Raw genomic sequence first — 27,018 nt, 5'->3', positions numbered from 1 at the left:
CTGCATTGATAGGACTTCACAGTTATCAAATCACCTTAACATTTTTCACTTGATCCTAACTTAACCCTTGCTGTTTCCCCTGGCCCAAAGTCCACCGCTGACTGTACCCTTTCTCCCTACCCGAGGTTCCATCCTGGTCTTCCTCACTCACGTCTCTACCCTGCATCCGGGCTACCTTCTGTTTGTGCTTCTCACAGAAGAGAGAGCCCTGGGAGAGGAAGATGTAGCATCATGGAGACCTGAAGTCAGGTCCTCTTGGTCCTATTCAGCAATTCCAATATTCCTTGTTTCCATTCCTTAGAACTTTTGTACGGTTCTGATTCCAAATCTTTACCCCCCAGATTCTTCCCACCAGCCCTAAACGTTGGCACAAGACTAATAATGACAATTTATTGACTATATACCCTCTCTAAGTTAGTACTAAGTACTTCACATCTGTCAGTTCTAGAACACTACAAGGTAATGTCCTCCCCCATTTTATAGGTAAGGGAACTGAGTCTAAAGGAACATAGTATGTGATAAACTAGAACATGAACCCAGGTATGTCTGGTCTCAAAGCCCACAGCACTCAGTCTCTTCTGAGCTTTCAAAGGATCTTTCAAGTAACTTTAAAATATTGGATAAGCCTACCACTGTTCTTATGTTTTGTCCTGTTTCCTTCCTTTTGCTTCATCTAGGACCTGTCTCTAACAATTGTCACCTTCTCAAGGCTTCTTCCATTTTCCCCAGTTGTCTGAACACCTTTCTTCCAACCTAGCGATAAGATCAGCTCTCATTTTCTTAAGATTAGAGTAAAACATCTTTTCCCTTGGCCCAGTTAATCCTTCTGGGTACTGTCCACATTTCCTCCTTCCTTTCTGGGACAAAAGTCTCTAGCATGTGGCCCACACCTGCTTCCTCTACTTCCTCTGCCCATTTCCTCACCAGCTGCCCCCCCCCCCCGCCCAGTCTGGCTTCTACAGTGGGCTACTTGCTAGAACTGCCCTCTCAAAGGTTCTTATCAAATTCAGCAGCCTCTCCCCTGCCCTCACCTTTCTCCGACACAGGACAGGAGTGACCACTCATCCATTCCTCAGATTCCAACTGCATTTATTTCAGGGACTACTACGTAAATGAGCTAGTCAGTGCCTCTGCCCCAGAGAAGAGACGCATTCCCATCTGGCCCCACTTAACTCCTAAGAGGAGCACAGGATTTACCCAAGAACAAGAAGTTGGAATACTTCTTTCTTTCTCCAAGTCCCTAGGACAATTTTGTCTCTATCCTCAGTTCTTTGCTTTTTGTTTCTCACTTACCCGATGAGTTCATCCCTCTTTTATGAACTTGTCTTCTGAGATCCTGACGCCCACCATCCTGTTTGTAACCTTGACCTTTATTTTGCATCGCAGCCCTGTATTTCTAGCTAGAAATGCTTGTGTCATGTAAAATCCTGCTCATCTAAAACTAAATTTGTCATCACCTTCCAGCTGTCTTGCCTTACCACCTGCACTCCTTCTAGCTGTAGTAAGCCATTCATCTGGATACCAAGTTAGAGTTCTTGGGGTTATCTTGCATGTTTCCCTTCTTAGCCATTTATCCATTTTACAAGTGTTTGTTGAGACATCCCTGTTCCAAGGTTTTTGTTAAGAGCTGGCAAAACAGACATAAAGACTGCCCTCATGTTTCAAAGTCCTGATAGTCCTTCCCTTAAAACGCCGTGGGTCATTCCTTCCAGCTCTTGCCCTCTTACATACTTAACCGTGCCCTGGCATAGACTAGTGCGGCAGCTTCTCATCTGAGAATCTAACCTTTGGTCTTTTCTCCTCACTTCCTCCTGATACATAGGATGCTCCATAAATACTTGTACATCAGGTGATATCATGTACTAGATTTTATTTTTATTAATTATAAAATATACATAATATGAAATCTATCATCCTAACCATCTTTAAGTGTGCAGTTCAGTAGTGTTCAGTACATGTGCTTTGTTCTGCAACCTTTTATTTTGCACAACCCAAACCTGTACCTGTTAAATGGTGACTCCTCGTTGCCCTTGCTTTAGCACCTGGCAACCACCCTTCTACTTTCTGTCTCTATGAACTTGACTTCTCAAGAGACCTCATATGAATGGAGTCATTGGATGTTTGTCCTTTTGTGACTGGCCCTCTTCACTTAGCACAATGCCCTCAAGGCCCATCCATGTTTTACAGCATGTGTCAGAATTTCCTTCTTTTTTAAGGCTGAATAATATTCTATGTGTACACCACATTTTTGCTTATCCATTCATTCATTGAGAGGCACTTGGGTTTCTAACATTTGGCCATTGTGAATAATGCTGCTGTGAATGTGGGTGTACAGATATGTCTTTGAGACCCTGCTTTCGTTTCTTCTGGCTGTATACCCACGTGTAGAATTGTTGGATCATATGGAAATTTCTATTTTTAATTTTTTGAGGAACCCCCATCATGCTGTCTTCCACAGCAGCTGTGCCATCTTACACTCCCTCCATCCGTGCACAAGGTTTCAAATTTCTTCACATTCTCACCAACACTTGTTGTTTACTTTTTTTTTTTTTTATGGTGGCCATCTTAGTGTGAGGTAGTATCTCATTGTGATTTTCATGTGCATTTCTGTTATGATTCGTGATGTTGAACATCTTCTCACATGCTTATTGGCTGTATGTAGATCTTCCTTGAAGAAATGTCTATTCAAGTCCCTTGCCCTATTTTTAATTGGATTTATTTATTTATATATTGGTCATTGAGTTGAAGAAGTTCTTACATATTCTAGATACTGACCCATTATTAGATAAATGATCAGCAAATATTTTCTCCCATTCAGTGAGTTGCAGGTGATTATATTTCAATGAGAATTTTTAGTCATATTTCGTGGTAGTGTTTTTGAACTTTAGAATGACCTTCATTAAAAAGGACTTTTTTAAAAAATTATTTCAAGAATAAAACATGCCTTACATGTTTTTTTGTATAGAACTCAGGATAAAGTAGTAGATAGCCAGTCATTTGGCCTCTCTTCCAACTGAGGATTACAAATGGGCTTTGACCTGGCTATCCAGAGACTATATAGCTTTTAAGCTTATTAAATTTGATCAAATGTTATGGAATAAAATCTGTAAAGTACCTAAGAATGAGGACCTATGGTTCAAGCTTGGAAACGGATGTAGAAAAAATCCTGTGAAGGAAATTGAAAATAAATAGGATCTGCTGTCCCTAAATTATGACCTGTGTTCCTGAGCTTTAAAACACAGTAAGGGGCTAGACTTCAGAAAACTTAGTATAACAAGAGCTTATTGATCTGGTGATTTTTTTTTTTTTTCAATATCCTGCCAGTTTCCAAAAAGGATTTGCAGGGCATTATGATTCACACACATAACAGCATTCCTGACACTGGAGAATGTTAAAGCCGTGTAGTTACAGAAGATAACCATGCACATAGATTGAGGATAATTTTATTCCAAGATTCCTAGTAGCCTTAACAAAAAGAGAAGTAATAGATTATGTAGGTCTCCTTGTATAATCCAAGGAGGCACACGAATTTATCAGCAGAGGCCATTTTTTTTCTGACATTAAACTTTAAGAGGAATGTGTCACCAAGACCTTCATAAACATAACAATGTCACACCTAAGGGCTGGCATTTTACAAAAGATCCGTAAACATTCTTCATATGAATCTTGGTTCTTCCTCTCTCCCTTTGATAAAAAGCCAAGGGTATGATATGATTCTACAAAGGGATTTGTATGATCGCTAATGTAATGTGGTTTGACTTTTGATCTCATAGACAAGAATCATCTGTGGCCTAGACCGGCCTCAGCCTCGTCTCTGACTGGTAATGCTTTCAAATCCAGTATATTATCACGCCTCTGTGAAAGTTTCGGCCCTTGAAAGATCAAATACCAAACTTCAATGGGGATATAATGCTCCTTAGTTTACATTTTATATCTAAATAATTTGATAACACTTTCAGAAAAGGAAGAGATGAACTCCTGCCCTGTGAAAAGGACAACTCTTTGTTAATGATGTAACTTGTTTTTAACCAGGACCTAAGAATTCCATCCTGAAGTTACTATTCCAGGTCCTGTCTCTTAATAAACAAGAAACCAACTGAGGGAGAAAATTAACACTAGTAAAAACTAGTTTAAAAAACAAAACAAAACTGGTAAAATGGTAAGGACTGGACTTAAAACAAGTAGTCTTCCCAAACCAAATTTACTGAAAATAGAGATTTAACAGAATCTGTAACATGTTAACCATTTTCCAGACTAAAATCTTCATCAGCTACATCAGCTACATCAGTCAGCTATAGAAGATTGGAACTCAGAAGTCGAGACTAACATCTGAGGGCCCGCCTGTACCTTGCTTTAGCGGGAGGAACACATGCTGAGCTTTGCCGGGCTAGACTTATCAGAGAACCAGATCAAGATAGAAAGAACAGTCTCTTCCGGGTACAGGAACTCAAAATCATGTTTGTTTTTTAGCCGAGATCTGTGCAGCCACTCCTCTCTTGGTCCTGTCAAGAGTACTACTCCTTGCTTCACAGACTGATTTCTTCTTTAAAAGGCCACCTGTATGCATGAGGTGATTGGCTTTCACAAATCTGGGTCTCTCACAAACGAGTTAAGGTCACAGTCCGAAAGGTTTTTTTGTTATGTTTTTGTTTTTGTTTTTTGGCATTTTCTTATTTCAGAAGATTAAAAGATCGTGGGTTTTTTCTGTTTGTTTGGTTTTTGGTTTTTTTGCATTTTCTAATCATGATGCCTTAACCCAGGAAGGAATGTTAGCTATTGTCAGGCATTTTCAGGAGACCGAAAAGGGAAGCAGAATGGTCAACAGACGCTAGAAGCCGGGAGGTCAGCTCTGCCTTTGCAGGAACCCGATGAGAGGTTGTGGCAGCGTGATCAGGGCAGACACGGCAACAATAACAAGAACTGGCTGGACTGAGGATTGGTTTTTGAGGTAATGCCAACTGGATTTGCTGACTGTGGATGTGGTATGTGACAGAAAGGAGGACATCAAGGATGACTTGAAGGGTGTAGGCCTGAGGAACTGGAAAATGACGTTGCCATCATCAGAGATTTGGATTCTTATGCACAATTGAGGTCATTTTTAAATTTTCCTAATAATCTTCTTTAAGTATTTGGACATCAAAGCAAATCAGGTGTATAGCCTCCTAACTAAATAGATCACCAGCTCTGCTGTCAGATTTTAAATTGTGCCAGTAAACTGACTTTGATTTAATGTAACAAATTTAAAAAGACATCAAAATCCACATTTTTAAAAAAGCAGTTAATTGTTGGAAAGAAAACATATAAAAAGGCAGAAATAGCAAAATTTGTAAATATCATATACAGTTTTATTATTAACAGATATATTGTCCATTCTAAATTAAAATCTTCATCAGCTACATCAGTGGACAGATGAGCAGAAGATTGAAGTTGGGAGCACCCTGGGTGGCTGAGTGGGTTAAGTGTCCGAGTCTTGATTTTGGCTCAGGTCATGATCTGAGATTTAGCCCTGCTTCAGGCTCCTTACTCAGCAGGAAGTCTACTTGTCCCTCTCGCTCTGCTCTGCTCCCCACCCCCCTTACTTGCTCACTTGCTCTCTCTCAATTAAATCTTAAAAAAAAAATTATTGAAGTTGGAAGTTGCAACAGACAGCTAAGAGCCAGCTTGTTACTTTAGCAGGAGTATATGCCAGGCATATTCAATATATTGTCCATAGATGTTTTTGTAAAAGCATTACGAAGTTTAAGAAAACTCAAGGGCACCTGGGTGGCTCATTCAGTTGGGCGACTGCCTTCGGCTCCGGTCATGATCCCAGAGTCCTGGGATCGAGTCCCACATCGGGCTCCCAGCTCTGCAGAGAGCCTGCTTCTCCCTCTGACCTTCTCCCCTCTCATGCTCTCTCACTCTCTTTCAAATAAATACATAAAATCTTTAAAAGAAAAAGGAAAAATCGGAAAAGGCAGACTATTTTATTTCTGAGTAAGATGACTTGAGAGTTCATGAAAAACTATTTCAGTTATTAAAGAATAATTTCAGGCATTCACCATCAAATTACGGATTGGAAAAATAGGTTTAAATTAAGTTCTTGTGTACAGGGAATGCCTTACACCCAGAAATTTCACATTTACTGCTCTGGCTGTTCTCAAGTGACCCTCGCAGGACTTATGTCCGGGGGGACTCACCCAGCTGCTTGTGTGAGCTTAGCCAGCTGCTCAGGTCTCCCTGCCTCTTCACCCATACATAGTAACTCTCTACAAGCCAAAACTTGGGTTTATTTGGGGGGAAAATAAATATATAAATATATATATGGCCCTAACAGAAAGTCGACAGCTGATGTTGCTGTTTACTTACTTTTTACTGCATTTTATGGGAGAAAGTATATGTGATAATGATATTTGGAGATTCGTGAGGGTCTGATCATTCGTGGATATCAGCAGTGTGTTAAACATGTGGGAGGCTTCTTGGGCGTGCATGTTCCTACTTGTGTGTGTGTGTGTGTGTGTGTGTGTGTGTGTGTTCCACATGACCAGCTACAGCAGCAGGGTATCTGGTTTGCATTGTTGCAGCTGTCCTCTCCAAACTGACCAGCCCGAAACCCCCCCCCACACACACCCCAATCCATGAACAAAGGCATGTCTTACCACTTGGCTGAATAAAGGGGTCGTGGGTTGCTCTGGAGCTGAGCCAGGGATTTGAACACAGGAATTCACTAATATGAGCCAGAGTTAAGCCCAGATTTTCCCCCCGGGCAAAATCCAGACCTATCAGTGGCCCGGCTGCACAGAGCTGGTGGCGACAGCCAACTCAGATGGGTTCCTGTTCTCTTCTACTTCCTGTCATTGGGTCTAGGGCTACCAGAAGCTCTCGTGCAGACCTCTTGTCTTAGGGTTTGAATGTGGTTTTGACTCATCTTGCCAGCTGCATAGGAGCATTGACACAGGGAGGGGCACAAGATGGAAAGGCTCCCCCCTCCCTGTTGGGTCTCACAGGAAAGAGCAAGTAAAAGAGTACAGAGGTTATGGCTTGACTGACACTGTGCTTCCAGAATATATTTGCAGAAAGATTAAGCTGTATTTGTTTATTCTCCAGTTATTGTAAAAAGCAGTAGAGATAAATGATAGCATCTTATTTGAGGATGTGGTGGTGTGTTGTGATTTTAACAGAATAAACTGTTTGTACTTGGTTTTATAAATTTATCACTGAAGGACTAGCAGATTTTATTATAAGGCAGCATAACTGTACTCTCTGGCTTCATTAATTATGATGCCTAGACATAATTAGGCTCTATCTAAAAATAGCAGATAAAATGGAAGATCATTCTGGGAAAAGAGTTGAGATTCTGAGAAACTGTGAAAGAACATAACAGAGGGCATCCACTGGTTCTCAGGCGCACCACAGGGGCTGAAGTGTCTCCCATCAGCAGCGATGGCTCCCACAAGGGAGCCCTTTATTCAGGAATATGGTCTTACCCTCTTGGTTTTAGTTCCATTTCATGATACCTTATAATCTGAAACATCCTCTGTGATTCAGAAATAACAATTTTGATGATTGGAAAGTTGATCCATTAAATTTTCATTAATGGACTTCATTTCTTAGAGTAGTTTTAAATTTACAGAAAAATTGAGCAGAAAGTACAGAGTCGTTCCCTCTTCTCCCCACACCCACATCATTTCCCCTATAATGAAAATCTGGCACTAATGGGAACTTTTGTTACAATTGATGAGCCAGTATTGCTACATCAGTATTAGGTAAAGTCCGTGGTTGACTAATGGACTCACTCTGTGTGTGGTACTGTCTAGTGGGTTTTGATATATACATAATAGCATTGAGCCCCCATTACAGTGTCATATAGAGTAGTCTCGCTGTTCTAAGTTTCTCCTGGGCTCCACCTATATTCATCCTTCCTCCACTTCGACCCCAAACCCTTCGCAACCCATCGATCTTTTTACTAGCTCTATCGTTTTGTCAGTCTGTTCATTTTTAAGTAACTAACCAGCTGTTCTTAAAGACGCATCATTCATTCCTTTATTCATAAAATGAGCCCTCAATAAATCCCAGGAGCCAGACAGTGTCCTACACTTTGGGAATATAGCAGAGGACCAATCTTCCTGAAGCTTACATTCTAGTGCACCCAGCCCCCAGTGTTGGCTAGGTCCTAAGGAGGAGTGAGGTGTCCCATAAAGACACAGAAAGAGGGGTGCCTGGTTGGCTCAGTGGGTTAAATCCTCTGCTTTCGGCTCAGGTCATGATCCCAGGCTCCTGGGATTTCTGCTCAGCAGGGAGCCTACTTCCTCCTCTCTCTCTCTCTCTGCCTGCCTCTCTGCCTACTTGTGATCTCTGTCTGTCAAATAAAAAAATAAAATATTTTAAAAAATTTTTAAAAAGACACAGAAAGAGAGGAGGTAGTTGGAGAATTTGGAAACGGGACCTCCTGCCAGTTAGGCAGTTAGCCCCTGACCCCAATCTCAGGTCAGACCCCATCTTCCCTGCTTCCTTCCAGCAGCTAGTCCCAGGAACTCGGTCTGCCAGGCTCCTCCAGCTGCCACCGGCCTTTTCTCTCCCTTTAAGAACTGCTAGGGCACAACCTTATTTCCCAACTTTTCCTCTCCTGCTGTTTCTGAAATAGGTGTAAGCACCTCTTTCAAACCTTCATCGAGCTTTTACTAAGAGGTATCTGTAGCCCTGCCTGGTACTAGTGAAAAAGCATAGAAAGTTAACAAAATCATAAGAAATAGACACCCATTATTATCATCTAAATACTAACTGGACAAGGTCTTCTTTGGAAGTAAATAACCTAGAGTTCTCTGTCTTACCCTATAAATCCTCTGTTCTTGGGCAGGTGGACACCAGTTCTTGTGTCTTGCCATAAGAAACCCCATTCTCTACCCAGCTGCCTTCTCCCTCACCCTAGTCGTCTGGAAAGAGAAGTTTCATGAGTGAGGATGGGCCGGGGGCAGGTGGAAGACTGGTAACATCTGTGGACTCCTTAGAATCTCCTAAGCATATTCCTAAGTGCAGACCCTGCACTTGGCTTCTGCAGGCTGGCGAGAGCCCATTGTGGGCATCTGTTCCCAACCACACAGTGATGTCATGCTGGTCCCTTGAATCAGTCATAGAGGGAGTATTTAACCATGGAGATAAAGGCTACAGATAAGAGTTTCACTACTTTTTTTTCCAGAGTTACTTTATTCAGCCTGCTACTGGGCAGACCCTTCTTAATCAAATTCTTACATAGATCCTGCCACAGAAATTAAACTCATGAACACCATATTCATAAGCTGTTAACTCTAGTCTCCCGGTTTGCAGGGGAGGCTGCTGACCAAAGTCAGCAGGAGATCTGACCCAGGAAGTTTTGAACACCAGGCTTTGCATCAAGCTGCACAGAACTTGCTCTGCCTTTTATTTTCAACATACAGGTGGGCCTCCGCCCATGTGGGCCTCAGAGAGCTCACGGCACAGGGACCCCAAAACTCGAAGGCAGAGGCACGGGGCCAAGAGTGCAGTAGTGTTTCTCTGCCCCAGGCTGCAGACAGCGTGCTTGTTGGTGGGTAATTAACAAGGTGCCGCCCTTGCTGACTCGCCCTTTGTGCCCCGTGTAGGACTGCACACGCAAGAGCGAAAGCTGACGCCGCCGACCAGGCTGCCCAGGCTGCCCGCCAGGAGTGTGACATCGCAAGAGCGGTGGCCAGGGAGCTGTCACCTGACTTCTACCAACCAGGTGAGACTGTTGTCCAGAGGTGGGAGAGGCAGGGGTACTGCCTCTGGTCCTTTTTTTTTTTTTTTCCCCTTTTCTTTTTCCTTAAAGGTCTGTGCTTCGTGGGTACCAGCAATACTACAAAACAAGTAGGTACAAAAAGTCCTAAGTATTTGAAGGCTGAGTATTAAGTGCTGGAGATTTGGCTTAGTCCCCAGTGTCTCTCCCTTCCTGCCTCCTGACTCTTGTCAGTAAACTTTGAGCTGATACCAGTAAAGGAGAAGGGAATCCAGAAGAAGTTTCTGATTCTAAGAAATGGTGTTAGCATGTTAGTGCCTGTTGCACATGGTGTAACAAACATCCCAAATTCAGAGGCACCTGTAACCATACCATTAGCTGTAGTAACACATGAACCAATAACTACTACGACTATTTTTTTTTTTGATCAATCAGAACTAAAGTTCAAAGGACTGTGGTTATTAACAGGACAATCCAAGTCATGGTAGAATAAATTAAAATGACAACCTCATTTAAAAAAATCAATCCAGATCATTTACTTCTCAAATGTTATAAAATATCAATAGGCTAAAATATTTAACTGACTGCCTAATGGTTTCTTAGTAGATTGTTTCCATCCCTTTCTATAATAGTCTAGCCACTATTTTTTATATATGTATCTTCATTGGGTATTTTTTTTTTAAAGATTTATTTATTTGACAGAGATCACAAGTAGGCAGAGAGGCTGGCAGAGAGAGAGGGGAGGAAGCAGGCTCCCTGCTGAGCAGAGAGCCCGATGTGGGGCTCAATCCCAGGACCCTGAGATCATGACCTGAGCTGAAGGCAAAGGCTTAACCCACTGAGCCAGCCAGGCACCCTCTTCATTGTTTTAGAAGCAGCATCTTCCCAGTGATTGAGGGATGAACAGATTTCTAGATAAAGAGATCAAAATCCATGTTCTAGGGGCCCCTGGGTGGCTCAGTGGATTAAAGCCTCTGCCTTCAGCTCAGGTCATGAACCCAGGGTCCTGGGCTCGAGCCCTGCATCAGGCTCTCTGCTTGGCCAGGAGCCTGCTTCCCTTCCTCTCTCTCTGCCTGTCTCTCTGCCCACTTGTGATCTCTGTCTGTCAAATAAATAAATAAAAATTTAAAAAAAAATCCATGTTCTATAAATTTCTATAAATATCAGAATTTATCTTTTCTTGATAAGGAATTTTTCCACATTGGTTTCTATAACTCAAGCTGGAGAACTAGCATCCTGTGCAACATGTGAGCTCAGCTGTGCTTGGTTCCAGTAAGGTAAATAATCCTGGAACCCACCAAATGAACAGGGCAGGTCAAAGTGGATGGAATAGCAAGATCCATACAAAAGCTAGAAACTTGGCTGTAAGAAAGGATGGAGGAATTAGAGGGAAAGGAGGACATGGTGGGTTTTTTTTTCTACAAAGAAGGAAGACAGTAAAAGATGGCGTTAAGAAGATTTTTTTTTTTTAAGATTTTATTTATTTATTTGACAGAGAGAGATCACAAGTAGGCAGAGAGGCAGGCAGAGAGGAAGGGAAGCAGGTCCCCCGCTGAGCAGAGAGCCTGATGTGGGGCTCAATCCCAGGACCCTGAGATCACGACCTGAGCCGAAGGTAGAGGCTTTAACCCACTGAGCCACCAAGGCGCCCCAAGAAGACTTTTTTTTAGGATAAACACTAGAAAGGGACCCTGTCTGGTTGCTGAGTGATAGAGCTTTCAGAGTGACTTCTGTAATAGTTCAACTCCAGGGAGACAACTGTGATAATGGGTGTTTTCTTTCATGTGCCTCCTTTCTAAACCTCTGGGTGAGATCTCAATCATCTACCGTATACATATATTATTAAGAAAGTGGAACTCTTTGCAATGACCTCTGCTAGGAAGAGACTATTTTCTGGTCTGAAATGAACACCCACTTCCTGGTGCCCAAGTGTGTTGGTCACTACCTGTTAGGTATGAGAGCTGCACACTGAGTTCAGCCACAGAGTTCCAGGACTGTCCTGTTCCCTCCCCAGTGGCATGGGAAGCGGCTCATTAGTCAGGAGATAGTGCTGCTCCGTGAAGTAGCCCTAGGCTTGGGCTGCTTTGGAAGCAAACAAACTTGTTATTGTTGTCTGCAGAGGGTAGTTTCTAGCTTCTGTTGTTAAGTCTGCGGGGTGGAGAGGGGGATAGGACCCCTATAGATTTCTATTAGGTGTTACCAAGAGGTAAATGATACTGAAGGTCATCTCAGTTTCCCAGACTAGATGGTTTTAAAAGCCTTTTATGGCATAAAAGCATTTGAGGGAAGAAAATATTGTGGGAAAATGGAATGCCCCCCTCTTAGCTAACATACCAGCTTCATACAAGCAAGTTGTCCATCAGGAATGAATACAGCACAGTAGCACAAGATGACAACGGGTCTATTTAAGACAAGTGCTGAGGGGAAGGCTGCAATCCCCTTTGACCCATAGCCAACTCTTCCTGCAGCAACTGGACAGAAAGCCTTTTCTGTACCAAGTATTATTGATCTTCTCAAGGGAATATAACTCAAGCTTTCCACTCCGCATTTATAGGGTGATCAAATCAGATAGACATTTCTAAAAGGGCTTTCAAGTACTTTTTTTTTTTTTTTAGGTCAGGCTGCTGATTTAATTTACATATCTTAGATATAAATATTTCCATTGTTTGAAAGGCATGTGTCCTGCATAGACGTTGTTGGCCCTGGGGTAAAGGAGGTTTGTTGTACCTTACGTGTTGAATGCTTTTCCCAGAGCTGGCAGTATTTTCAGATAGTTGCCATCTTAATTAAATCTAACGCTTTTAGTTCAAAACTGCATTATTCTACAGTTCAGTTAAAAACTAAGGAAAGGGGTGCCTGGGTGGCTCAGTGGATTAAAGCCTCTGCCTTCGGCTCAGGTCATGATCCCAGGGTCCTGGGATCGAGCCCTGCATCGGGCTCTCAGCTCAGCGGGAGCCTGCTTCCTCCTCCCTCTCTCTCTGCCTGCCTCTCTGCCTGCTTGTGATCTCTGTCTGTCAAATAAATAAATAAAATCTTAAAAAAAAAAAAAAAAACTAAGGAAAAAACTATAAACATATGGGAAGGCCTTGTCACCCAAAGGGTGTTAAGTTCCAACAAATAATGGAAAGCATACAAATAGAGGGATGTGACTGTATGTGTAGATAATTACACATTTACACACAGACCATCACTGTCATGTGTATGAGTGACACAGCAGGTCACCCTCCACCAAGAACTTAGAAATGACATTTCGCTCCCAGGGTTAAATTTTCAAATGAGCCTGTGGGACTGCCCAAAGATACATAAAGTGATCATAAGTGATGGCACAGCTATATTTACAGTAAGATTTCCTTATAACCCAATTAAGTGTATTAAAACTACCTAAACAATTGGTCACACAAAGTAGTATAGAAAAGAAAAAGGCCACAGAGGCAAACATTGGCAGCACCCATCCAAACACCATCCAGGGGAGAGAGAAGCCGTGGCCAAACCCTGGAGTACTGCAGTTGAGCTGGCAAGGACATTTCTCTTTTGGGGAAGGATGCAGGGAACCGTAGACAACCATGTATGGCTTTATTGGCAAGACCATCCCACTGAGGAAATGGATGCATCAGGCTAGCAGAGCCTGATGCCTTTAGATGTTTGATTCATCTCTTGCTTCTTGTCCTGATTCCGTGTTCACCGTAACCTTCTAATTTCGGTTGAGCTTCTCACGGAGGTCTCCCAAAAGGAGCAGCATGGGCCGGCACCCTCCGGGCCAGGCCCCTGGCCTATGATGTTTACATTGCTCATGGGAAACTCATGAATTGACCTTCTGGTGTTTGACATCAGTCTTGTGAGCTCTGGTGATGTGAGTCTGCCCCCAAGGGATGGCTGTACTTCAAAGTGCTGATGAAATCAGGTTTCTAAGCCAGGAAAGCTGAGAGGAGATTTTGGATGATCGCTGAGGAAACAGAGGGGAGGATGATTGGGAAATGGTATGGTTCTTTGTCCCACACTTTTAGTTTCCTTCCCGTCAAGATACTTACTTTTTCTTAATGTATTATTTTTTATGTTACATTAGTCACCATACTGTACATCATTAGGTTTTGATGTAGTGCTCCATGATTCATGGTTGGCGTATAACACCCAGTGCTCCGTGCAGTCTGGGACCTCCTTGTTACCCATCACTGGGCTCACCCATCCCCCACCTCCTCCCCTCAGAAACCCTCAAGATACTTAATTTGCTTTTAACTTCAAGTGATATTAAGTAGGCTGCAAAATTTTTATATTTATCAAGAGTGGGGATGACTGGGCCAAAAAAAAAAGACTGAAAAGCACTGCCCCAGCATATGGTAAACATGTTTACTTGGAGCCGTCCTAGGATATAGCCAGCTCACTTCCATGGGCAATATCCTCAGCAAGTTTTGTCCTCTTGTGTTTGAGCATATGTATTAGCTCAGCTGCTATAACAAAGCAAAATGCTACAGACTGGGTGGCTTAAGCAACAGAAGTTCATTTCTCACAGTTCTGGAGGCTGCAAGGCTGAGATCAGAGTGCCAGTATGATTGGGTTCTGGTAGAGAACCATCTTCCTGGCTTAGAGGTGGCCTTCCTCTCCCTGTGTCCTCATGTGGCTTTTCCTGGGTGCATGTGTGTGGATAGAGAACAAGAACTCTGCCGTCTCTTCCTCATCCTATAAGGGCACGAATGCTATCCTGGGGACCCACCTTCATAACCAATCTAACCGACTTACCATGTGATGAGCCCTGATACCTGAGTGAACACTGCATCTGACACTAAGTATGTACTATATGTTGGCCAATTGAATTTAAAAATTAGTTAATTATTAATAAATAAATAAAACCTACTCACCTCCCAAAGGCCCCAACTCTAAATATGAGCACATAGCACAAACTCAGCATATGAGTTTGGGGAGAGACAAACATTCAGTCCATAATAGCATGTATAGGTACTCACATAACACTCTGTATCTCACTTAAAGTAAAAGTGAAGTATTTAGGGTATTATGGGCCAGTGTTAATGAAGCTCACATTCCTGGTATGAGTTAGAAATCTTCAGAAATCAAAGTATATTTTCATTATATAATGGTCTCTGCGTATCATTAATATGTAGCATTTTTGGTTCAGGGAAGTATCCTGGAACAGAGGACTTCTAAACTCACTTTCCAAAACCCAAAATTCAGGATAAATTTTTTTTTTTTCGTGGAAAAGGGGAAATGGAATAGTCCACTGGTTGACATGAAGTTAATAATCCATGAGTTTGCTGGTTATTCCTACCACTTACTTCAGTATATTCAGCTCCACAGATGGTGTTGAGTGCCAGCCCTGTGCAGGGCACCAGAAGGGAGGGCCCCCAGCTTGCAGGCAAGAGCCCTGTGGCTGCGTTCATAGAAGTGAGAGTATTTTTATAGATGGGACTCTAAAGTCCTATAGGAAAGGGGCATTCTTTCCATGTAGAATATAAAAGTAATCGTGCTACAGGTTATATCGCCTTTTTAGAATCTTTCAGTTTGGTCCTCTTCTACTGACTGGCAGTCTCCAAAGAAGATACCTAGTTTCTGTTTAATGACTTCCGATGTTACTACAAAGCCCCTGCCGTCAGCCCTGCCCTCGTAGACATTTGTTGTGGGGAATCTTCATGGTGCTCCTTCTGCCCATAGCCAGCCCACCAAAGCTCACCTAGGAGGAACTAGTTGCCTGCCCTGCTGTCACCATCTGCCATGTCCGTGCAGAGGCTTCCTGCCAACCTTAGTAAGGAACATTTCAGTGTTGGTGGATGGCATGTGCTGAACGTTGTTGCGTGTTGTGTGGCATGCCAGTGAGCAGGGGACTTGTATCTGACTTCTTCCTAATAGGAACTCCCCAGTCCCTTAGGATTCACAGAGGCGGTCTGTAAAGATCAATGAAAGCACTTCCTACAACAACTATCATCACACATAGTGATTTTGCTCGCTGGCAGTAGGCTGACTAGTCTTTGGTAATGAACTGCTACATCTCATATGTTTAATGTTGCTGGTAGGTGGGAGGAGACAAGATGGCGGAGAAGTAGCAGGTTGAGACTACTTCAGGTAGCAGGAGATCAGCTAGATAGCTTCATGTTGCTGGTATGGCTCCACTGACACACATTACTACACAGAACAAGTAGCAAGCACAACATGTGCCTTCCAAAAGGAGAGTCCAGGAAAAACTTCTGTCCTCTGCATTATATGTCTTGTTCAAAAAGCATTCATTCGTTCTCTGGGAAATCAAACTGTATATTCTCCCCTAGCTGGCCAGGCCCTACATGACTACATGACTACCCCATGTTGGAACCATTGACGGCTGGTTCCCTTTTTTGGCATGCTTTTAAATGGCTATGACTGGGTACCTTAGGATCCCCTGGAGCACTTGTTAAACATCAAGACTTCAGGCTTAAAGTCTAAAGAATCATACTTGAAGTCTCTGGGAATTGTAACCCTGGTATCCTGACAGACAGCAAATATGGAGCCACGGCTGTAGAGTACACTTATTTTCTTATCTAGCTATTTATTAATGCACGGTAAAGCTGAGAAATTTTTTTAATATGCAAGTTAGTACCAGAATATATGTCCACTGTCCTAGTAAATTCCTTTTTTTTTTTTTTTAAGATTTTATTTATTTACTTGAAAGAGGTAGAGAGTGAGAGAGAAAGAGCATGAGAGGTGAGAGGGTCAGAGGGAGAAGCAGACTCCCCGCTGAGCAGGAAGCCGGATGCAGGACTCGATCCTGAGACTCCGAGATCATGACCTGACCTGAAGGCAGTCGCTTAACCAACTGAGCCACCCAGGCGCCCCAAATTCCTTTTTTTTTTAAATTGAGGTATGCCTGATACACCATGTTTGTATACAATATTGTGATCTGACAACTCTGAGTGTTCTGCAATGCTTACCTTAAGTGCAATTACCATCCATTACCATAAAAAGTTACTAAACATTATTGATATTATATATTATTATATATTATATAGTTAATACATATTGTTATAATAGTGTATTATATAATTAGTATTATATTAGTCATATTAATTATAATATTAATATTATTGACTATATTCCCTATGCTGTACTTTTCATCCTCTTCATTTATTTAGTTTTTACCTCTTAAACCCCTTCACCCATTTTGCCAACCTGCTTTCCCTCTGGCAACCGCCAGTTCTCTGTATTTATGAATCTGTTTCTGGTTTTGGTTTGTTTTTTTATTGTTGTGTTTTTTTGTTTTTTTTTTTTGGTGGTTCATTTGCTTTTTAGGTTCCACATAGAGGTGAAATCATATGCTGTTTGTCTTTCCAAAGCTGACTTATTTCACTTAGCATAATACGAGGTCTACCCATTATTGTCACAAGTGGCAAGAACTCGTTCTTTTTTATGGCTGAGTAATAGTCCCGTGTGTATGTGTGCATGTGTGTGCTTGCATGTGAATAACAAATATTCTTTATTCATATATAAATGGACACTTGGGTTACTTCCATATCTTGGCTGTTATAAATGCTGCAGTAAACAGACGGCGGTGCAAATCTTCTTGAATTAGTGTTTCTGGGTTTTTTGTAGGAAATACCCAGCAGCAGAATTGCAGTAATGTTTGGTAGTTCTATTTTTAATTTTTTGAGGAAACTCTATACTGTTTCCCAGTGACTGAACCAGTTTACATTCCCAGCAAAATAGTGCACAAGGGTTCCCTTTTCTCCACACCTTCAACATTCATTATTTCTTGTCTTTTTCATACCAGCTAGCTATTCTGACTGGTGCAAGGTGATATCTCATGGTAATTTCAATTTGTATTTCCTTGATGGTTAATGATGCTGAGTATCTTTTTAGGTGTCTGTTGGCCATCTCTGTATATTCTTCACAATAATGTTTGTTCAGGTCCTCTGCCAGTTCTTTAATCAGATTATTCAGGTTTTTTGGTGTTGAGTTGTATGAGTTCTTATATATTTTGATCCTAACCCCTTATCAGACATATCAATGGCAAATACCTTCTCCCATTTAGTAGGTTGCCTTTTCATTTTGTTGGTGTTTCCTCTCTGTGCAAAAGCTTTTTATTTTGGTGTAGTCCCAATAGTTTATTTTTGCTTTTGTCTTTCTTGCCTGAGGAGACACATCTAGGAAACTTCTGCTAAGGCCAATGTCCAAGAGGTTATTGCCCGTTTTAGTAGTTTTACGGTTTCAGGTATAATGTTTTAGGTCTTTAATCCATTTTGAGTTTACTTTCATGTATGGTGTAAGACAGTGGTCCAGTTTCCCAGAGCCATTGATTGAAGGAGTGTCTTTGCCCTGTTGGGTATTCTTGCTTCCTTCACCATAGACTGACCACAGAAGCATGAGTTTATTTCTGGGCACTCTATTCTGTTCCACTGATCTATGTGTCTTTTTTTGTCCCAGTCCCATTATGTTGTGCTTACTCTAACTTGAATCTGGATTGTGATACCTCCAGGTTTTTTGTTCTTTTTCAAGATTGCTTTACCCATTTGAAGTCTTTTGTGATTCTACACAAATTTTAGGACTGTTCTGGGTTCTGTGAAAAATACTGTTGGTGCTTTGATAGGGATCTAGAGATTCGTGTGGGTAGTATGGACATTTTAATGCTTCTGATTCTTCCATTCCGTGAGCATGGAATATCATTACATTTGTGTCATCCTCAGTGTCCCTCATCAGTGTCTAATAGTCTTCAGGGTATAGGTCTTTGATCTCCTAGGTGTGTTCCTAATTGTATAATTTTTGACGCTGTTGTAAATGGGATTGTTTTCTTAATTTCACTTTCTGCCGCTTCACTATTAGTGTATAGAAACACAGCAGATTTCTGTATATTAATTTTTTATTCTGCAACCTTACTGAATTCATTTTACTCGCTCTGATAGTTTTTCCATGGAGTCTTAGGGTTTTCTGTATATATTATATAGCATCGTGTTATCTGAAAATACTGATAGTTTACTTTTTCCTTACAAATTTGGATAAATCCTGAATTTGTAAGCTGCACTGTTATGGTCTCACATTTTCAAAATGAAGTGTATGGGCTCTGTGACAGCTTTATTTCTCATGGTTCAGTGACTCTGTCTCTTTTCCTCACAACTTTAAGAATGTATAACTAATTATGTTTACCAGTGTTCATTCCCTTCCCCTGCTCTTTTCTGTGTAGGCACTTAAGTTAAATATTAGCTTTTAATGTGGCTTTATCTTTATATTTGCAAAAATAACTTTTGTTCCTACCCCTTAGATTGAAGACATTAAAAGTACTTTGTCATTTCTGTGTTCCAATAATGTAAAATTGATTCACAATGAAATAAAATCAACCAACTCTGATGAAATTTGGGGTAGAAGGGTTAAGAGAAAAAATACGTAAGCAACGCACTGCATCAAACTGTATCAGATATTATCTGTTATCACTCGAGGGGAGGAAGGCTTTTTGTGCCATAGAATCCTGAGGTGGTTCTCCATGGAAAACCAGCGTAAATGACCTTAATGGGTTTTTTAAGTAGGGGTAAGTCTTTTGATGAAAGAATAGGACTTTCTGGTGCTGCTGCTATTTCTCTTGCTGGTATATGCCAGTCTCAGCACCAAAAGAGAAGTCAGAAACAGGAAGCTCATTACTTTTTGAATGATTTGCAGATGACCCTTTTCCTTTAGGGCACAGAGATACCTTTCTTTGGGCCAAAAATTCATACTTTCAGAGAAAATCGCCAAATTTCAAAGGGGTGGGGGTAGCATTTGGGGGAGCCGTCAAGTTCAGTAATTACTGCCATATGATCTTATCCTGTTTGGTTGGAAAGTGGGATAATATTGTTTATTATGTTCTGGGCCCTGAATATGAACTCTAATTGCGGGTCTTTGGGAATTCTCATTTTTTGGCTTAAAAATATTACATATATATTTTTGTATTTTATTTTAAGGATGCACAGAAGCTGTGTGATTTTGGTTTTCAGCCACTACAGCTATTTTTGGGTCAGTGACGTAGGATAATAATGCCTGCTTCCTAAGATTTTGGTGAAGCTTTAAATTTTGGGAAATACCTTATATAAACAGCAATCTCAGAACAATAAGTTACTATTCAGACCACCAGAAGAAGAGCAATTAAAAGTATAAGTAGGCAGTATGTATTTTCATTATTGAGGATAACTGTCCTTCAGCTCCTCTGTAAATCTTCTAAGTCTGGGGTGAGGGGTAGAACTAGGGGACAAGAAGGAAAGTGAACAGATGCCAGTTTCTGTAAACAAATTGGTGGGGTGATTTCTCCCTGTATAATCAAGAGATGATGTTGTTAGTGCCTGCCCATTTGCAGAGAATAGGGCCACCTGCGTTGTGACCTCGACTTGACCTCAGGTGATGAAAGTGACTGATAGATAGAATGGTGGCCAGAGGATATAGGTGATCTGCTTTTAGGGTAGGAACTGAGAGGTGAAGTGCCTAGAGGCAGGGCAGTGCCTTGGAGTGCTGTCTTGGACAGCCCCGGGGGTTTCCCACTGCCTGGACCACTGACATTCATAAACTCAAGGCCACGACCATCCTGTGCTGCGTGGTCTGGGTCGTTACTCTTCGCTCCTTCAAAAATTCCCACATAACACTACAGTGTACCATTTTTTTTTTTTAAACTGAAGCATAGTTGACACACCAAATGTTACTTTATTAAGCTTTTTTTTTTTTTTTTTTTTTAAGAGAAAAAATAAATGGGAGTGGGAGTAGGGGTGGGAGGGCCCCAGGGAGGGAGAATCCTAGACTCCTTGCCGAGCATGGGTCCCAATGCGGGGCTTGATCTCAAGACCCCGAGAACATGACCTGAGCCAAAACCAAGAGCTGGACTCTTAGCTGCCTGAGCCACCCAGATGCCCCACCCGATGTGGCTTTAGTTTCAGGTATACAGCTTAGTGATTGCACAAGGTTATCCAGTCATGCTCTACTCACCACAGTGTAGTGACCATCGGTCACCCTACGGCACTGCTACAGTCCCATTGACTGTACCTTTCCTTCCCACGACTTATTCATTCCATAGCTGGAAGCTTGTGCTTTCCACTCACCTTCACCCATTTGGCCCATCCCTCCACCTTCCTCCCCTCTGGCAACCATCAATTCTCTGTATTTAAGAATCTGTTTCTGCTTTTTGTTTATTTGTTTTGCTTTTTAAATCCTACATATAAATGAAATTACATGGTATTTGTCTTTCTCTGACTTATTTCATTTGGATAATACCCTCTAGTTCCATCCATGTTATCACAAATGGCAAAAATCTTTTTCATTGCTGAGTAACACTCCATTGTTTGAATATACATCTTTTTTGTTCATTCGTCTATCAAGGGACACTTGGGTTGTTTTCCATAATTTGATTATTGTAAGTAATGCTGTAATAAACATAGAGGTGCATAGATCTGTTCAGATTAGTGTTGCCATTTTCTTTGGGTAAATACCCAATAGTGGAATACTGGATAATATGCTATCTCTATTGTTACATTTTTGAGGAACCTCCATGCTGTTGTCCATTGTGGCTGCACCAATTTACATTTCCACCAACAGTGCACGAAAGTTCCTTTTTCTCCACATCCTTGCCAATACTTATTTCTTATCTTTCTAATAACAGCCATTCTGACAGGTGTAAAGTGATATCTCATTATGGATTTGATTTGCGTTTCCCTGATGATTAGTGATGCTTAGCATTTTCATGTGTCTGTGAACCATCTATATGCCTTCTTTGGCAAAATGTCTGTTCAGGCCCTCTGTCCATTTTTCAGTCATATTGTGGGTTTTATTGGTGTTGAGTTGCATTAGTTCTGGCATAATGTTTTAGACATTAAACCCTTATTGGATATATCATTTGCAAATATCTTCTCCCATTTAGTAGGTTACCTTTTTGGCAAAAAAGGTTGTTTTTGTTGGTTTCTTCTTGGCAAAAGTTCTTTAGTGTAGTCTCAGTAGCTTATTTTTGCTTTTGTTTCCCTTGCCTGAGGAGACATATCTAGAAAAATGTTGGCTGGGGCTGATGTCAAACAGATTATTGCCCATGTTTTCTTCTAGGAACTTTATGGTTTTAGGTCTTACATTTAGTTCTTTAATCCATTTTTATTTTTGTGTATGGTGTAAGAAAATGGTCTACTTTCATTCTTTTGAATTTAGGTGCCCAGTTTTCCCAACAACCATTTATTGAAGGGACTGTCTTTTCCTTATTGTATATTCTTGCCTCCTTTGTCATAGAGTAATTGACCATATAAGCACGGACATATTCCTGGGCTCTCTATTCTGTCCCATTGATCTATTTTTGTGCCTTACAATATTATATTGATTGCTATAGCTTTATAGTATATCTTGAAATTCAGGATTGTGACACTTCCAGCTTTGTTTTTCTTTCTCAAGGCTGCTTTGGCTATTTAGGGTCTTTGTGGTTCCATACAAATTTTAGGATTATTTTTGTTCTAGTTCTTTGAAAAATGCTATTGGTATTTTGATAGGGATTGCACTGAATCTGTAGATTGCCTTGGATAGAATGGGCATTTTAATATTTTAACAACATTAATTCTTCTAATCCATGAGCGTGGAATGTCATTCCATTTGTGTCATCTTCAATTTCGTTCATCCGTGTTTTTGGTGCAATTGTAAATGGGATTATTTTCTTAATTTCTTTCTGCCACTTTGTTATTAGTGTATAGTGTACAGCTTTCTGTGTATTAATTTTGTAAACTGCAACTTCCAAATTCATTTATCCTAATAGTTTTTTGGTGGAGTGTTTAGGGTTTTCCTTTTTTAAAAAATATTTTATTTATTTTAGAAAGCTCATGGGCAGGGGGAGAAGCAGAGGGAGAGAATCTTCAGGCAGACTCCCTGCTGAGTGCAGAGCCCAACGCGGGGCTTGATCTCATGACCCATGAGATCATGACCTGAGCCAAAAACCAAGAGCCAGACGCTTAACCAATTGAGCCGCCCAGGTTCCCCTAGGGTTTTCTATATATATTAAGTTTACTTGCTCCTTACTAGTATTTATGCCTTTATTTCTTTTTCTTGTCTGATTGCTGCAGCTAGAACTTCCAGAACCATGTTAAATAGAAGTGGCAAGAATGGACATTCTTATCTTATTTCTGATGTTAGAGGAAAAGCTCTTAGTTTTTTCACCACCAAATATGATGTTAGCTCTGGGTCTTTATTATGTTGAGGTATGTTCCCTCTAAACTCACTTTGTTGAGAATTTTTATTATGATTAAATGATGAATTTTAATGCTTTTTATGTATCTCTTGAAATGATCATACGATTTTTTACCCTTCGTTTTGTTAATGTGGTGTATCACATGGATTGTTTCGCCGACATTGAACCATCCTTTGCATCCCCAGAAAAATCCCAGTTGATCATGGTAAATGATTCATTTCATGTATCATTTAATGAGGTTTGCTGATATTTTGTTGGATATTTGCATCTGTGTGCATCAGAGCTATTGGCCTATAGTTTTTTTGTAATGTCTCTGGTAAGCTTTACTTCCTCTTCTATTTTTTGGAATAATTTGAGGAGACTAGGTATTAACTCTTCTTTAAATGTTTAGTAGAATTCACCTGTGAATCCATCTGGTCCTGGACTTTTATTGTTGGGAGTTTTTGATTACCAATTTAGTTTCATTACTAGTAATTGATATGTTCAGATTTCTGTTTCTTCCTGATTCAGTTTTGAAAGACTATGTTTTTAGGAGTTTATCCATTTCTTCTAGATTATCCAGTTTGTTGGCATATGATTTTTGTAGTAGTCTCTTTTGTATTTCTGTGGTGTTGGCTGTTTTCCTTTATTTCTAATTTTATTTTGTCCTCATTTTTCTTAATGAGTCTGGCTAAATGTCAGTTTTGTTCAATTTTTCTATTGTGTTTTTATTCTGTATTTCCTTTGTTTTTGTTCTAATCTTTATGATTTCCTTCCTTCTACCAACTTTGAGCTTTTTCCCTTTATCTCTAGTTCCTTTAGGTACACCTGTATTGCTATAAATTTCCCTTTCAGATGTTTCTTGGGGCATCCAAAAGATTTGGATCATTGTGTCTTTATTTCCTTTCTGATTTTTGGTTGTTGAGTAGCATGGTGTTCAGTCTCCACATGTTTGTGTTTTTTTCCAGTTTTCTTTCTTGTAATTGATATCTAGTTTCACATGGTTGTGGTCAGATATGACTCATGATAGGATTTCAGTCTTCTTAAATTTATTGAGACTCGTTTTGTGGCCTAACATGTAATCTAGCCTAGAGAATGTACAATGCACACTTGAATGTACATTCTGGTTTTGGATGGGATGTTATGTATATAATCTGTTAAGTCCATCTGGTCTAATGTAGCATTCAAAGACACTTCTCCTTTTTAAAGGGAAAAAATGACAAGAATATAATAAGAGACATTAACACCCACTTACATCAATGGATAGGTCATCCAGGCAGAAAATAAATATCTGTTAATACTTGCTTTATGTATTTAGATATTCCAGTGTTGGATGCATGGATCTTTACAGTTAGATCTTTAGATCCTCCTGTTGGATTGATGATCCCTTGATCTTTATATAATGCCCTTCTTTGTGTCTTGTTACAGTCTTTGTCTTAAAGTCTATTTTGTCTGATATAAGTATTGATACCCCAGCTTTTTATAAGTTTGTATCTGTCAATAATTAGTTTAGATGTAAATGGTCTAAATGCTCCTTGTCATGACTTTGATGCTTGCAGAAGCCCTTGAAGAACTCCAGGAAGTTTAAATGATCCTTTGATGGGGCCCTGGGTGGCTCAGTCGGTTAAGCATCCCTGGGTGAAGTAGCATTACAAATGTCATCTGCAGGTTCTATTCCTACTTACAGAGTAGATGCTCTGTTAAATGTTAATTTATTAAATACTTTAAATATTTTAATATACTGAACATACATGAGTCAGTTATTTGAATGGGCACTTTGTGTTTTGCTTATGCTGCAAAATTTGAATATGCAGGTTAATTATGGTATTATCACTAGTGCTCCATCAATATGAATTTTACCTGTGTTCTGCAAGCAGGCAGGAATGTTGCAATTATTAGGGAATCAGAACCATTTAACCTTTATGGCTAGCAAAATAGTATAAATAATGGTAAATATTAATTTTTTCTGCAACAGATAATCTTTTCCCCTCTGAAATGAAGTATGCTTATGCTCAATCCAAGCCTTGGTAATATTTTTAAAAGAAAAGAAAAAAGAGGAATGGCTCATCTGATGTAGCAAAAACACATATAGATAGCCAGGACAAAGGAGCCTTTATGCCTTATCTTAATTTTATCATCTTCTGTTGTCAATTTTTCCCCAGGCCCAGATTATATCAAACAGAGATTTCAGGAAGGTGTAGATGCTAAAGAGAATCCAGAAGAAAAAGTACCAGAAAAGCCACCTACACCAAAGGAGTCTCCGCATTTTTATCGCAAAGGCACGACACCCCCCAGGTCTCCTGAAGCAAGTCCCAAGCAAAGCCACTCACCCCAGCCCTCCTCCCCAAAACCCACAAAGAAGCAGAACCCCAGCTCAGGGGCAAGACTCAACCAAGACAAACGGAGTGTGGCTGATGAGCATGTGACAGCCGTCGTCAATAAGCCTTTGATGTCAAAGGCTCCCACGAAGGAGGTAGGAGTCATGGTGCCCACGTCCAAGTACTCTGGCCGCCACCACATCCCCAACCCCAGTAACGGGGAACTGCATTCTCAGTACCACGGCTACTACGTGAAACTGAATGCTCCCCAGCACCCCCCAGAAGACATGGAGGAAGAGGAAGGATCAAGCCTGTCTTCCTCAGCGCTGGTGCACAAGCCATCACCCAACAAATGGAGTCCTCCTAAATCTGTGACAAAACCAGTTGCCAAAGAAAGCAAAGCTGAGCCAAAAGCTAAGAAGTCTGAACTTGTTATACCAAAGAATCCAACAAACAACGATTCATGCCCTTCTTTGGAAAAAGAAGCCAATTCAGTAAGTTGTGCATGATGTGATTTTGCTTCCTTTTGGTTCCTTCAGGTAGCAGTGTAAGGGTGACTTGCATCTTGATGACAGCTTGTCTAGCAAAAGTCTTGACAAGCGTCGGCCACGGAAGATACATAGGCTACATAAGATAGAGCTTAGCACATTTGTACCCTGAGACAGCAAAGAGCTCTCTGTGCAGAGACAAGTCCCTGTTCGCTCCACCACTCACCTCAGACATCATTCAGGTAGCCGGCCTGTTCCTGCATCACACGTTAGCAATGCTTTCCCCACACTTCTGGTAAGTTTTGGAGTAGCTTAGTTTGAGCTGCTATGACAACAGTGCTGTCAACTGGGTGGCTTAAGCAAAAAACCTTATTTCGTATAATTTTGAAGGCTGAGAATCCCCAGGATCAAGGTGCCAGGAACTGGGTTCTCACCAGATATCAAGTCTTGTCTGGTGATGTCTGATGAGAACCCAGTTCCTGGTTCAGAGACCTTCTTGCTGTAGCCTCAAGTGGCTGAGACAAACAGTAAGTTCTCTCCTGTCTCCTGTCAGGGCATGAACCCCATCAGGAGAGCTCCCCCTTCATGACCCAGGGCTCACCTCCCAAACAGCCCCCTCCAGATACCATCACACTGGAGATTAGGTTTTCAACATATGAATTTGGGAGGAACACGCCATCTATGGTAGCTAACTCTCTGGCTAGAAGAGAATCATGGGCCCTGACAGAGCTCCAGCTGGGAAGAGGATTCCATCACCATTTGCTAGGTTCTTGGCCCTGCTTTTGAGCCTCACAAAAGACACTGTAAAGGAATGGATGGAAAACAAGACCTGTCTACATCTGTGTGCCTGATAAGACTCACTTCAGACCTAAAGAGATAAGCTAAAAGTGAAGGAAAAGATACTCCAGTCAACATCTTTTCTAGCTATTGTGAGTTAGTCTCCTAAATATTTTGTTTGAATTTTACTCAGTTTTGTTTGAATTTGTTTGAATTTAAGCTTTGCCCCTAGAACATTTTATTTCTTCTCCATTGTTTAAAATTACTTTGGTCTTCTAACTTCCCAAGTATAACGGCTTCTAAAATTTTAGTTTTCTGGTAAATGCTAGTTTTATTATCAATTGGCCTTGAGCATTTAAGGTTTTTAATTATTCAACCAGAAAGCTATATGTTACTGGTGTTACTTGATGAGCACGTAGAGATTTGTTAAATGATATATGGAATTCATACTTTATCAAATTCTATAGAATTGAAAATTCTTAAAACTAAGTAATTATTAATAAGAAATCGACCAACTGATCTGTTGACCTGGTCACATGTTTTTGGATCAGAGGGTGTTGCACGTTAAGTGTAGCTTAAGAAAAAAGCCACAGCTGACCCAATATTTACTAG

General features: G+C 40.8%; 1 protein-coding gene across 4 annotated transcripts in view; it reads left to right on the top strand.

The window, feature by feature from the left end:
* Nucleotides 1–27,018, top strand: part of JPH1 (junctophilin 1) — a 90,663-nt gene that overhangs the window by 48,560 nt on the left and 15,085 nt on the right. For all 4 annotated transcript variants that reach the window (XM_059394742.1, XM_059394741.1, XM_059394740.1 and 1 more), the window contains exons 3-4: nucleotides 9,597–9,715; nucleotides 24,986–25,635. In XM_059394742.1, the coding sequence (XP_059250725.1) occupies nucleotides 9,597–9,715; nucleotides 24,986–25,635 (769 nt within the window). The remainder of the gene's footprint in view (nucleotides 1–9,596; nucleotides 9,716–24,985; nucleotides 25,636–27,018) is intronic.

Source organism: Mustela nigripes, chromosome 3, assembly GCF_022355385.1.
Source record: "Mustela nigripes isolate SB6536 chromosome 3, MUSNIG.SB6536, whole genome shotgun sequence".
NCBI lineage: Eukaryota > Metazoa > Chordata > Mammalia > Carnivora > Mustelidae > Mustela > Mustela nigripes.
Note: the sequence above shows the minus strand (reverse complement) of the source record. Positions and strands in the feature narration are given on the sequence as shown.